We start from the raw sequence: 15345 nt of genomic DNA on the forward strand, positions 1-15345 counted from the left end.
AAATATCCAGGTATTTTGTCAGTTGGCTATTGAACCTTTAGAAAAGATTTAAAGAGTTGATTAAAATCCCCAAATTTGCTGACAAGAGGAGATTGAAATATGTTCCTTTATGTACTTTATAAAGTAACTTGTAATAGGTTTGTAATTTTGTAACATATACTTCTGCTTTATTTACATGACTTATTTCTATAAACCCATACATACACACATTCAGTAACCGTTGCAGGAGTTTTTGAAGTAGTTCTAAGAATGCTCAGTACTATGATACATCAACTCTCCTGCCTATGACTCCATTTACTGCATTTTAAGTCTTAACCTTTTGAAAGGTTTCATTTGTGAAGGGATGGTGGAGTCAATTGGATGACAGATCAGAGCACTTTTCCCCTAAATTCTACCACCTAATAGTAACACATTCTGAGGAAAGACACACAACCTTTCCAACCTCCTGTCTAAATAGTGGAGGTTCTTATATACTTCCTGAGATCTCATCAAAGTTTACAAGTTATATGTAATGCTATATAGATTGACACCTAATAAAACTGAGGCGCCTGAGTGGCCTAGTCAGTTAAGTATCAGCCTTCTGCTCAGATCATGATCTCGGGCTTGGGATCGAGTCCCACATTAGGTTCCCAGCTCATCCAGGTGTTGTCTTCTCACTCTGCCCCTCCACCATGCCTGTGTGCATACGCTCGCTCGCTCTCTCAGATGAATAAATATAATCTTTTAAAAAATTAAAGAGAAATAGTTCTGTCTGATAGAGAGGCAGGTAGTGGAGATAACATATCTGCCTTACTTTTCAGAAGTTCTCTTAGCTCATTCATCTGCCAACATCAGGAAGATAATTTTATTATACTTTTTTTGGACAACTTTGTCTCCTCATCTTTTCCTCTTCATTTTTCTGTTGTTATTTGGTATGATATTTTTATGTCAGGCATCATAGAGAGAAATAATTTTACAAATATCTTCCAAGCCATTTCTTGCTGGAAGACCTCCAGCAAAGAATAAATCAGGGGCCTTATCCCTTGATTGGCTGCCACATAGCTTTCACATGTACATATACAATCACTGAACTGCCCTCAATGGAATATATTACCCCTAATTTTTATTTGAAATTCCTTTTTTAGAGATTTAACCACTTGAGGATAGTCATAATTCAAGTTGATTTGAATGAATTTAATTGATATTTTAGGGTTTTTTCTGAAGTTCAAATAGTGAAATTCCAAATGCCTATATAAATTTTTGTAGTGTTAATGGATGTCTGGTGGACTCTTTTAGGAGACATTCCCTTACATCTTAATATAAGGGAAACTTCAGATACAGGCCAGCCGATTGTGTTTTCACAGCCTGAAAGTGATGAGGTAAGTGATGTTTTTAAATATGTATTTTTGTATCTTTAAAAGTAAAGATATTTACTTTTTGATACTTAGAAAATTGGGAAGATCAAGTTCATTTGCAGTGCATGTGTTAAACAAAGATTAGTTAACTTATTTAAAGCATCCTTAAATAACTATTTTATATGGTAAGCATATCAGTGCTATCTCTGAATTATCAGCTGGATAGATAAACCTATGAAAACCTAGCCAGTTTTCTCATGAAGAACACAAACAATGAGTGTTTGTAAAATTCCTATTTTCCTGGCTAGCCATACCTAACTGCCCCAGGTTACCATATTTCAGTATTAGAAGTTCAGCTGATTATTAGGAAAAGGGAGACTAATGTAAAGAAGTATTGAGTTGGAGGTGCCTGGGTGGCACAGTCGGTTGACAGTCTGACTCTTGGTTCAGGTTAAGTTGTGATTGAGGGTCATGAGATCCAGCCCTACATTGGGCTCTACACTGAGTACAGAGTCTGCTTGAAATTTTCTCTCCCTCTTCTTCAACCCCTCCCACTCATGCTCTCTCTCTTTCTAAAATATATAAATAAATCTTTATTTTTTTAAAGTATTGAGTTGGATATAGGGAAATTGTTATAATGCTTTAGAGATGGGATTTTCACTACATTTATTTTAATAACTATGATTGAGGAAGTATGGTCGAAAACTAGTTGTGTTTCATTAGCCAATGTTATTGGGGATGCAGTTGATTGATTTTCAAGATTGCTGAAGCTTTACAACTTCAAGAATAAAATCTTTTATTTCACTTTCTTTTTTTAGATAGGAATAAAATCAATCATGTATATCTCTTTTGTCCTAAGTAGCACTTGCTACGTAAGCTAGAAGCTCAGCTATCATCTGAGTGCATCAGTTTTGATGTAGTTTTGTGCTCCTTGGCCGAAAAGCCCCAGTCAGCCTTCTAATAGTTATTCCTTTTTGTTCTTCCTTAGCTAATGGATATACTTTTTAGTACTATTATTTTGGCTATCTACAACTAGTACTACTACTCTCCTTCTTTCTTTTCTTTAATCTTACATGAACTGGAAAATAAAAGAGCCAAGCTTAGTTAGAGCTGTAAAAAAAAAAAAAAAAAAAAAAGTAAGGGTAAATCGACAGTCAGGAATCTTGGATAAATAAAGTATTTCATTTTGAGTTCTTTCTTTCAAGGGACCCAAGTTCTTTTAGCCTTTCTTAAGAGTAGTTACAGTATAGGTGATTGAGTTATTGGGGATATGATCTCTGAGAAAATAGAGTATAGTATGTAGCATATTGTTGTGTTTCTTTTTTCTGTGTTTTAGGTAGTAAGGTAGTAAGTAGGTAATGATAAATTTCCTTTTCAATCTTTTCTTAGAAATCTTTCAGATAAGCAAAAACAAGTTATTACTCTCATAATTTAAGTCTAGCAACCTAGCTACCATAGGTGTACTTTATGTTATGCAGTGGATGAAAATTCTATGAAAATAAAGTGTATTTTAATTACACACTTTTAGATGTCTCCTGAGAATAGACTAAAAACATTCTATGGTGATTTCTAGTGACTAAGAATAATTACTTACTAGATTATATCAATTACAAGTTTAGATTTTTAAAGTATTTTCTCCACCTATCCATTATCTTAATTTTTGGAGTTAATTGTTTTTTAAAATATCATTTACATTTACATAAACATTAGACCTATCATTTCACTGTTGCTAGCTGAATGAGAACAGCCTGACCCATTATAGTTTGTGCTAGATTTGATTTGGTGAGGTCTTGGCAAAAGTAGTGAGAATTTCGTGTACCAGATTGCCAACCTTAAACTGAAGACTTTTAAGTCTTTTAAAGTCTTTTAAGTCTTTTAAACTGAGCAATTTTAAGATTTAGACATGACCATGAAAAAGGGGGAAAAATAGTGCCTTGTATTTATTCTGTTTCCATGGAAATTATTACTTCTGACTCTTAGATTGCAGACATTCATTAAATATCCTCCTAATAATAATAGCAATTACAGTGTGTACAAGACACTGCCAGACATTTTACTTACATAATTTCTGTGCTCACAACTTAGTACAATGTATAAAAAGTCCCCATTTTTCAGATGAGGAAACTGAGGTTCAGAGAAGTTAATTTTCCCAAGGTTACAGAACTGATAAATAGTAAAATATGATTAATAGACAAGTCTTCCTTGCAAACATTGGCCTCCTTCCATTATATTACTCCAGGTCCTATACTAATAGCTATGCTTTCTTTAACTTGTTTTAAGAAGTAGTACAATACTTGGGTACGTTAAATACATTATCTTATTTGATTCCCATAACACATTTGTGAGACATATATAATAATTGTATGTATATGTATAAGATATGTATAATAATAATGTATAATAATAAAATACAATAATCTTCCATTTTTCAGATGAAGAAGCAGAAGTTTATTTAAAGAAAGGAACTATCCAAGATAGTGCTAGAGGCTATTTCCCCTCACAGCTGTGACACCATACTCTATTCATTCTCCTCCCAATGCAATACCTGCTTCCCTTCCTAATAAATTGCAAGATTAGCTCAGTGTCTATGATGTATATTTAGATTGGAATTTAGTTCACCTCCTGTTCATATCACAGTATCCTTCTGTTAACCCTTGTGATGAATCTTTCCTCTGATAGCCCCCTTCTCTTTTCCCCTGTGAACACCAATGGAAATAGCTAGTAACAGCCCTCTCAGCAAATTCTGTTGTATTTGTGGAAGTTTAATGCCCATTCTACTTGCATGTCTTCATTTAAAGAATAAAGTTTATACTTGCCAACATGGTAAACTTCTGCAAAAGTTAATGGGACTGAACCTTTAAAATTATGTGTTAATCATTAACCCCTTAGATCAACACTTTTTATTGTTTGCTTTTAGGGGTTGACCTAAGGTAAAATTATTAATCAGTAAAGGTTTCATCTTCAGTTGTTTTTTTTTTTTTTAATGAAGTTTTCTTTTTTTTTTTAAGATTTTATTTATTTATTCATGAGAGACAGAGAGAGAGAGAAAGAGAGAGGCAGAGACATAGGCAGAAGGAAAAGCAGGCTCCAGCATGGACCCCAGGATCACACCCTGGGCCGAAGGCAGACCCTCAACCCTGAGCCACCCAGGCAGGCATCCCAAGCTTTTTGTTTTCTTTCTAACTCCACCTTCACCATCTCCCATCACTCCCTCCTCCCAACACCAGATTCCAGGGCTGTCATTCTCTGTGCATCAGATCTTTTAAAATTGGACATTAGAGACTTCACTCTCCCAGTAACATTTAACTTTTGGAGGACACAAATGCTGCAGTGATTAATTTAAAATATGGTTCATGCTGAATTTAAGGCATCATCAGAAAAGATGGAAAGAGTTGCAGTACCAGTTAAAAAGCACCATCAAGCTGCTGCCTTCTCAGTCATTGGGCAAAACTTTCTGAACATGTGCACTGCTGACAAAAGGGGAATAATTGAAACTCCAAATATAGTAGTAGATAATAGCTAGAGAAAGCCACAGAGGAGGGGAGAGGAAGTAGACACTTAGGATTCAGAACTCTTAAATTCAATAGCATTGCCTTTTGTTTGTGTGATTATAATTGTAATTCAATTTTATCTACTTTTTGCCTTTGCTTTAGTTCAGGACACAAGTAATGGACCCATGATTGACCAATAATTTTCATCCTTTTGTTGCCAAATAAGAATGTTAATATTGACATACAGAAAGGTGTGCTATAAGTTATTCCTGGTAAAGACTTTCAAATATAAGTGGAAATTTTATTATCTTATAATTTCTAAATTATTACCATATAATCTTAATATGAAATCACTGTGTATGATAAAGTAGAACTTCAAATCTTTAAAAACAAAGACAAAGGAAAAAAGTTCTCCATAAAACTGCTTGCACTTTGATTGCCGTCCATTTCCTTTAACTTGTTAATATAGAGTAAATAGGATCCAGCTATCTTAACCATGCTTCTGGATGGCCCAATAAAAAATCTCCGGTAGAAGTGTTATTCTATGTATATTTGAGGTGATGAAAAAAGAGTATTAATAGTTTGAGAAATATAAATCATTTTTTGGTATATGATACACATATTTGCCTTTTTGCTAGTTATGGATTAAATGAAAGGGAAGGATTTAGTTTACTATTTCCTCAGCCAGAAGTATCTATGAATACATGTTCATGTGAGCTTTTCAATGAGATTGTAAAGTACTTAAGGATATACTAGGAATAATAGCAGCCACTAATATTTACTTCTTTTGTGCCAGTACGACACATACTTTATTATTACTTAATATTACCCCAAACTCTTTGAGGTAGATACTATTACTTCAGCCATTTTAGAGATGTGGAAATTGAGTCTTAGAAGGGTTAAGTGGCTCAAGGCCTCATACTAATAAGTGATGGAGCTAAGTTTTAAACCATGCTTATCCAACTTCAGAGCCCCAGGTCTTTACAAATGAGCTATTCTGGCTTCCTTTTATATTGTTACATCCTAGAAGTTTCCCCAAACAGTGACTTGCACATGATAAAAATCAAAACGTATTTGTTGGCTGAAAAAATTCAATCTCAACAGTTCTGTAGAAATCGAAACTGTGAAACTAAGCACTTTTAGTGATTTCTTAGCAAATGACAATCTAAGCATTACTTTGAGTGTGATATATTGAAAGTTTAAGCTTGGAGATAGTCCATTAAAAAGCAAAGGTTAAATGTAGCAAATTTTATTATTCTGGAATCATTCGGTATTTTGTGTAGTCTGATAGGTTTATGTCTCTAATTTAACATAAGTAAGAATGTAAAGATGAGAGAATGATGGCCTTCTCTCAGCTTGCCTTAGTGAACTTTAAATTTTCATCACAATAATTTTAGGCTTAAATACTCAGAAAAGCTAATAGAGATAAAAGGTATTTACAAAGATGCATGGGTGAAAATCAGCACACTAGGTTTAAGAGAAATATTTATTTACAAAGTACATGTTATTTCCATTTTTAAGCAAAATTGTTGTTTCTATTAACTACAGCAGAGAGTGAAACCATTTTTATTTTTATTATTTTAAGGTTTTTCTTTTTTAATTTATTTATGAGAGACAGAGAGAGCGGCGCAGAGACACAGGCAGAGGGAGAAGCAGGCTCCATGCAGGAAGCCCAACATGGGACTCGATCCTGGGTCTCCAGGATCGGGCCCTGGACTGAAGGCAGCGCTAAATCGCTGAGCCATCCGGGCTGCCCTGAAACCATTTTTAGATCAAGCATTATGATTAAAATTGCTGGTACTTTGGATTTACTGTTTAATATGTAGTAGAAGGATCTACGCTTTGCAGTTAGATGGACCCAGGTTTGAATATTCTCCAGCTTACTGCCTTTGTGACCTTATCCAAGTTGAGTTGATGATGCTTGTTTTACATAAGTGAAATTACTTATGCCAAATACTTGGTATAGTTGGTACTAAATTTTTAAAAATTTAGGGCTTTATTCATATTTTGAAACTTTTTTTTTTTTTTTATGGACTCAGGTGAGCCTTTTAACATTTTTCTGGTAAAACAAAAGAATTCAGCTATTAGGGCTCAAGCATGATTTTTTAAAGTGAAAATGAGTGAAACACTTAAGACACTCATCAAGTTGCAATAAACAGACCTCAAATTGTTCTTTTACCATGCAGTCAGAGAGTTGGTCAGTCTAGGTTCAAAGACTAGCTCATCCCATTCAGCTGTAATGCTTTGGGCAAGTCTCTTCACCTTTCTGGTTCTTGGTTTCCTTATCTATAAAGTGGGGTTACTGACAGAATTTCTCCCTTAGGGTGGCTGTGAATTTAGATGAAACAATGCTTGTTGGTAAATATTAAATACTCAAGTAAATTTTAGCTATTATCAGTCATAGTAGTTGTAGTAGTAAAAGTAGCAGATATTCATAAGTCTAAGTATATAAATATATAGATTAATGGTTTTAGAAGATCCACTATTGTATCTTACAGGTTTCATAGATTAGATAGGGTAAATAAATAAGATTTGCACTGCAGTTATTTAAAACTGATAGAATGCAAATGTCATGACCCTCATTCTAACTGGACCATGTAGGCATTGGTTAGTTTGTGGCCCACAGTGGCTTGTTGTTCTTATTATTTGGCTGCACTGAGGAGCCCACAGATGAAGAGTGTAACAACTGATCCCAGAAATTCTTGCCTGGTACCCAAAATTCAGCAGATGAAGGAGCCTTACAGGGTGCTCGCTGCTGGTACTGGATGCCATTCTCAGAAAGATGAGGAAAATGCTTTCCAAAGATAAACCATAGGGTGGTAATAAACAGTCCTATTTAAAATGACTAACAGCTCTTATGCCACAAAAGTTTTGCAGTGTCTAACTCAAGATATCAATTTGTCAGAAGAGGAAGATCTAATTTTTCTACAACTAGACTGGGTTTGCTAGTTTGCTGACTTGGGAATTAGAGCTTAAAAACAGTAATTGCTGGTATTAAATATTTTTTCAGAAAGTCACCTTCTAAGTATCTGCCCCCTAAATAAAATTCTTTCTTCCCTCTATGTACACCTGCAGTGTATACAACAGCATCCTCTCACTGCTGAATTTCCTCATCTCACTCAGCCTTTTCACTATTCAGTTCAGTAGACAGCTCTGGCAAACAGTTCATGAGTCATTTGATGTCTGCTGGGGAGAAATACAGAACAAATGAGTCTCTTCTTTTCCAGGCCAAAGCTTACCTGAGGATTGCTGCAGAAGTAGTAAGAAGATTGCCGCCACCTCTAAAGTGAGTTCCGCAAGTGTTCTGGAATGTTGCCTGGTGCTTAACAATAAGAAGACCTTTGGAAATCAGCAATGTGGTTATGAAACCTACAGGAATAGTAGTAATCATAGTTGTTTTCTTGTACTTCTAAGGAAATAATGTCTTATGTTCAGATTTGATTTGCTAAGCAGTAACTCACAAATAAAATGTTTATATATCAATGCTAACTACTACATTTAGGAATTTACTGAAAGCTGGTGTGTACCAACTGCACAGAACTGCATTTTATTTTAATGAATTACCCCTTGGGGAATCAGGAGTTTGTGTTAGAAGCCCAATCTTCCAGTCAGGAAAGAACTGTGTTCTTTTTACGGGACTACAGAGTAGTCATTTAAAGGATTTACTAAATTTGTGTGCTGATATAAGTATGACAACACTCTGTCAGTTTGGTCTGGATTTAAATCCTGCCTTGGACTATCTTGGACACATTCATAATATAAATAAACCTTTACTTCATCTGGACCAGGTTTACCCTAGACTTACTAAATATAATCTGCTGGGGTGGGGCCCAGACATGTGTATTTTTAATAAGATCATAATGATTTTGATTCTGATTCTGATAGAAATAGAATAACATTTATTAAGTGTTTTCTTGTGTCCTTATAATTAATCTTCCATTCATATGAGTGAGGTAATGTGTTATCTCCGCTATATAGATGAGAATACTGAGATATGGGAGTGTTAAGTGTCTTGCTGAAGGTTACTATTTCAGCAAGTGATGGAGCTGGAATTTGAACTTGAGTGGCAGGATACTGGATCCTTCCTTTTTTTACACAAAGAACATTCATTTGTTTCAAAAGAGAGAAATATGGTATTCAGCATTTCTTAAAACTTATGAGACCATGAAACTGACCCTTTCCCCATTTAGGACCATTTTGTGGAGTTCATATTTCAAATGATACACTTTGAAAAACATTTGTCTTGTCTAGTTGAGGCTCAGAGAAATTCAGAGGGCTTTCCAAGGTCAGGTAGCAAGATAGTTACAAAGCTGCAAATACTGATAAGAATCAGTAGTTGATAAAGAAGCAGTCTATGACCTTTGGCAAATACCTTGACATCTTTTGTTTTGTGTCTGGCTTAAATAGCCAGAAAATTAGTCAAAGAGTTGCATGTCATTATAAACATGTTTTCACACACTTATGTTCACATAAAAAACTACATGAGTGTTCATAGAGGTTTTATTTGTAATAGTAAAAAACAATGCAGAGTTTTTCAATGGGCAAATAGTCAAACTGTGATATATCCACGCTATGGAATACTACCTAGCAATACAAAAGAACAAACTATGGACATATGCTACAATGCGTATGAATTCCAGAGAACTATGCTGAATGAAAAAGCCACTCCTAAAAGGTTTTATGCCATCTGGCTCCATTTATGGAACATTCTTGAAATTATAAAATTATAGAACTGGAGAACAGATTAGTGGTTTCCAGAGTTTAAGGGGGAGAGTTGTATGACTATAAAACGGCAACATAAGGAATCCTTGTGATGATGAAAATGTTCTATATTGTGACTATATCAATGTCAATATCTTGGGAGATAATTGTACTATAATTTTGCAAGATGTTATTGTTGGAGGAAATTGGATAAAAGGGCACAGTGAAATCTGCATTGTTTCTTACACTGCACATGAGTCTACAATTACCTCAAAATAAAAATAAAAGTTTAAAACACACACTGCTGTGACTGAACTAAAAGGACTTGAGCCAAATTATCCATGCTAATTAAAATCATGAATAAAAGTATTTGTGAACACACAGTAATCATCATCATTGTGAGAAGGAAGTAATGACTTTAAGTTGTAGATTTATACTAGTGTTTTTATCATTTTTTTGAGAGAAGACAGGTATAAATAATCATTGAGCACTTCTAAATACCAAAAAGCAGGTACTTGAACCAGTCTTAACTTTACCTAGAAAAAGAATGATTTAAATAAGCTCCAGAGACACTTAAAAGTTGTGTGCCAATTTATACATCTCGTAGAGAAATGCGAAAGTTCATTTTTTTCTCATAAATACATGGCTTAGCGCTACACATAAAATTACCCGCTCTCTTCTCCTTTACTCTTGTCTACAAGTCTCTGCAGATGCTTCCAGGAAAGCCACAGAAAAGATGGTGGTTGGAGTATATATACAGGTTCATAAGTAGAAGAAGAAAAAGTAACCGTAATAGCGAGAATGAAGCTTATTCTAAAATTTAGCCTATGGCAGCCTTTGCTAAGCTTCAAAGAGCTGACTTTAAAGATAGACTGTCAAGCACAGCTAGTCCACCTGTTGTTAGGGGTAATATTTGTTCCTTATTCTTCACATGTCCCTAGAGTATAGAGAATTTCCATTCTACTCTCCAGGAGATGAAGGCAAGCTGCCCCACTCACTCCATGCCAGGGAAGCAGGAGTAATACATCTTATGGGTAAATTTCTTCCTGTCTGCATTTCTTTGATTTCAGCCAGATCCTGAGCTTCCTGAGGCAGGCTACAGGGAAGCCTGTCTATCCCTGCCCTGGACATGGGTGGGCAAGTTCATCTAATTTGAGGATTGGGTATTTGGTAGTCCACTGGAGTCACATACCCTCTACTCCAGCTTTTTGTCAGTAATAGAGCTAATATTTTTTACCATTATCTGAATTGTGTCTCTCAGTTCCAAATAGGAAAAGAATTTTCTCCCTTAAACACCACACTCCAAAAAAAATACCAATACCTTTCTAGAATCCTAGAAAATCAGAACCAAAGAGTACATTAGAGTTCAGATACTTGCATCACTCCATTGGAGACACTTCTAATTAAAAAGTAAGTTCACCAATGGCCAGAAGCTTTCTGGGCAGGGGGTGGGGCGATGAGGGACAATGGGAGGAAGTTATAATATACGGTATATAATGTATACGGTATATACAGTAAAGCATGGGAGACATATAGGTCAATTATCTGCAAAGTGGACACCCAACACTAGGTTAAGAAGGAACATCACAGAAGGAACATCAACATCACAGGAGCCTCAGTACTTTCTCTCACAATTGCTGCCCTCTTCTTCCCTTACAAAGTTAACTATTTACTGATGTCTTAACACCTTCAACATTATAGTTTTGCCTATTTTTTGCAACTTATATTAAATGGAATGATACATTATTTTGCTGTGTATTAATTGCTTTTATTTTGCTCTATATAATTGCTCTTTATTGTTTCTGAGTTCCACCTCTAACTGCATATAGCAGTTATTCATATTATATGCTGTAGAATATTACGTTGTTTGAGTATACCAAACTTACCCATTCCACTGTAGATGGATATTTGGATTGATTCCAATGTTTTACTCTTAGAAATAGTGCTGCTCTGAGCATTCTTATACATACTTCTTGGTGTTCCATTTCGATTGAGTTATTTATGAGACTAGAATTATTGGTAGTTGTTTAGTGGTATCTCATTGTGATTTTAACATACATTTCCATGTTACAAGTGAAATTGAGTACCTTTACATATATTTATTGGCTAATTATATTTCCTCTTTTGTGTACTGCCCAGTCAAATCTCTTGCCCATTTCTCTATTATGCTGTTGGAGCACTTTATGAATCCTTGTCAGTTTTATGTTGAAGTCTTTCCCACTCTATTATGATTTGCTTTTCACTCTCTTAATGGTGTCTTTTGACAACCAAATAACCTTAATTTGAACATACTCAAATTTATTATTTTCCTTTATGATACTGATTTTTGTGCAGTGCCCCAAGGTCATGAAGATATTATCCTATATTAATTTCTAGAAGTTTTAACGTTGTTTTGCCTTCTATATTTTGTTTTTAAATCCACCTGGAATTATTTTTTTGTTATTAGGTGAGGTACCCTTTAAGTATTTTGTTTTGTTTTGTTTTCTTATGGTTATCTAATTGTAAATGTCCAGTGGGACTCTCTGTTTCCTCTACTCTTCTGCAGTACCACCTTTGTTGTAAACTAAATGTCTGTGTTTCTATTACTCTGTTTCTGGACTTTTATTCTGTCTCATTGGTTTATTTGTCTGCCTTTGCATCAGTAACTTACTGTTTTGTTCACCATCACCTTGTTGTTCTTCAAGAATGCTTTGGCAATTCTTGATATTTTTCATTTTCATATAAATTTGGGGCCAGCTTGTGACGTTCAAAACAACAACAAACTACTAGAGAGTTTCAATTTTGTTTAGGATGGAGAAGACTAGGAAGAGCATCATACTACTCTTAGAAAAAGAAAAAAACTGTATGATCTACAAAATCATAAATTTTCTTAAACCCACCAGAGATCCTAAGTTACATTGCAACCAAGTCATCTGACGTGTATGAAAAGACAGACTCCTTCAAGGAGAGACAGGATGCAAGTATACCTTTGGCAAAACACAGAAGAGATGACAAGCTCCCTACAAACAGGTTAGAAAAATCCAGTGAAAATTTTTAACAAATTGCTAAAAGTTGAGTGTGGGATAACAGAGAAAACACAACCTCTGGAAACTGCTAATGGAGGTGAGTTTGCACCCACTTATAAGCTTTTCTCTATGGATCTTACAAGGTGCCCAAGAGAAGAATTGAGCTTAGTTAGGGCAAGGGACTAGAGACAGCCCTAAGTAGTCTGAGGCCTGGAGAAGGAGAGTAGCTGATGTTTTGAGAAAAGCACAAACTTTGCCTAACTCTCCTTCCCTATGGAACAAACACCAATAAGTCACTAGGGGAGGATAGTAAACCTGTCCTCAGATGAAAACCCATTATGACTGCCAGAGAGGAAATAGAAAAACCCTCTAATCATGGAGGAGAACAGGAGGTCATCCTGACCCTGGCCATTAAAGACATCCTATCACTGAGGGAGGGGTGGTATCACTGAGAAAGCCCATTCACCAAGACTCAGGGACATAGGGCTTACCTAAGCTAAGGCTGGATCAGACAACAGAGAATCCCCTGCCTTGCAGCAAGCTAGCAAGCACTAAGTATCAAATATTAGCAGTGTCCACTGGTGGAGGAGGAGGGGTAAAGAATATGAATAGAGAGATCAAAAGCTAAGAGTAGAGCAACCTATCCTTCAACTTAAGTACAAGGTAATAACAGAGGGATCTGAAGCCAGTAGTGTACTGAAGGTAATCATAACAACAAAACCTAAATAAGATGAACTCCTGACTAAATTAACTCAGAACTGTACATTGTTTCTAACAAAAGTCATGCACATTTTCAGCCGTAAATACTATTTACCTCCATTTCTGCTGCCCTGCACATATGTCCAGCATTCAATGTAAACAATTATAAGATAACAGAACTAGAACAAATAATCCTAAAATTCTTTTTTTTTAACGATTTTTAAAATATTTTATTTATTCATGAGAGACACACACATAGAGAGAGAGAGAGGCAGAGACACAGACAGGAGAAGCAGGGTCCATGCAGGAAGCCTGATGTGGGACTCGATCCCGGGACTCCAGGATCAGGCCCTGGCCTGAAGGCAGGAGCCAAACCGCTGAGCCACCCAGGGATCCCCCTAATCCTAAAATTCTTATGGAACCACAAAAGACCCTAAATAGCCAAAGAAATCTTGAGAAAGAAGAACAAAGGGGGAGGTATCACATTCCCAGATTTTAAGATAGACTACAAAGTTATAGTTATCAAAACAGTATGGTACTGGCACAAAAATAGACACATAGATCAATGGAACAGGATAAAGAGCCCAGAAATAAATCCATACTTATATGGTCAATTCATCTATGGTAAAGAAGGAAAAAATATACAATGACAAAAGAAAGTTTTTTTCAATAAATGGTGTTGGGAAAACTGGATCATTTTCTTACACCATGCACAAAAATAAATTCAAAATGGATTAACAACTGAAATGTGAACTCAAGCCATAAACTAAAAGAAGACATAGGCAATAATTTCTTGGACATTGGTCTTAGTAACATATTTATGGATATGTCTCCTCAGATAAGAGAAACAAAGGCAAAAATAAACTAATGGGACCACACCAAATTAAAAGTTCTTGCATGGTAAAGGAAGCCATCAACAAAACAAAAAAAGCAACCTACTAAATGGGAGAAAATATTTGCAAATGATACATTCAATAAGAGATTAATATCCAAAACATATATAACTCAGCCTCCAAAAAAAATTGATTATAAATGAGCAAAGGACCTGAATAGACACTTTTCCAAAGAAGACTTAGAGATGGCCAATGGGCACATGAAAAGATGCTCAACATAACAACTCACACCTGTCACAAATGGCTAGTATCAAAAACACAAAAAAATAACAAGTGTTGGCAAAGATGTGGAGAAAAGGGAACCTTTGTGCACTGTTGAGAATGCACATTGGTGCAGCCAGCATGAAAAACTGAGGTTCCTCAAAAAATGAAAAATAGAAATGTTAAATGATCCAGTAATTCCACTACTGGATATTTACCTGAAAAAAAAAAAAAAGAAAACATTAACTTAAAAAGATACATGTACTGCTATGTTTATTGTAGCATTATTTAAAATAGCCAAAATATGGAAGCAACTTGTGTCCCCTGATATCTGAATGGAGAAAGAAGATATGATGTGGGTGTATGTGTGTGTGAGATGGGCTATTTCTCAGCCATAAAAAATAATGAATTTTTTTTGCCATTTGTGGAAACATGGATAGATGTAGAAGGTATTATGCTAAGTGAAATAAGTCAGAGAAAGACAAATACTAGGTAATTTTACTTATATGTGGAATCTGAAAAACAAAGTAACAAAAAAGAAAACAGACTCATAGATACAAAGACCAAACTGGTGATTTCCAGAGGGGCTTGGGGTAGGGGGGTGGGTGAAAATAGGTAAAGGTAAGAGATACAAATTTCCAGTTAATAAATAATCACAGCGATGAAAAGTGTGGCATAGAGTATATAGTCAATAGTATTGTAATAATTTTGTATGGTGACTACACTTATGATGATCATTGAGTAATGTATAGAATTGATGGATCATCATGGTGTACCCCTAAAACTAATATGTTGTATTTTAACTATACTTCAATAATTTTTAAAAAACCAACATTTTAAAAATTATAATACATAACAAGAAAAATCAATCCCTTAACAAAAGACAAAACACTCAACAGAACCAGACAGAAAAATGACTCAGATGTTTGTACTATCAAATAAGGAATGTCTGTGAATATGTGTTAAAGGGTCTAAGGAAAAGGTGGAAACATGCTTGAGCACATGGGGAATTTCACAGATA

General features: G+C 35.1%; 1 protein-coding gene across 22 annotated transcripts in view; it reads left to right on the forward strand.

Moving 5' to 3' along the window:
• NUBPL (nucleotide binding protein like) overlaps positions 1-15345 on the forward strand; it is a 230506-nt gene that overhangs the window by 191980 nt on the left and 23181 nt on the right. For 13 of the 22 annotated variants that reach the window (XM_038544437.1, XM_038544435.1, XM_038544438.1 and 10 more), the window contains 2 exons: positions 1276-1358; positions 8053-8111. In XM_038544437.1, the coding sequence (XP_038400365.1) occupies positions 1276-1358; positions 8053-8111 (142 nt within the window). Of the gene's footprint in view, positions 1-1275; positions 1359-8052; positions 9826-12408; positions 12536-15345 lie in introns of those variants that run through there. The other 9 variants (XM_038544446.1, XM_038544444.1, XM_038544448.1 and 6 more) reach the window with 4 other exon arrangements.

Source organism: Canis lupus, chromosome 8, assembly GCF_011100685.1.
Source record: "Canis lupus familiaris isolate Mischka breed German Shepherd chromosome 8, alternate assembly UU_Cfam_GSD_1.0, whole genome shotgun sequence".
NCBI classification, from domain to species: Eukaryota; Metazoa; Chordata; class Mammalia; order Carnivora; family Canidae; genus Canis; species Canis lupus.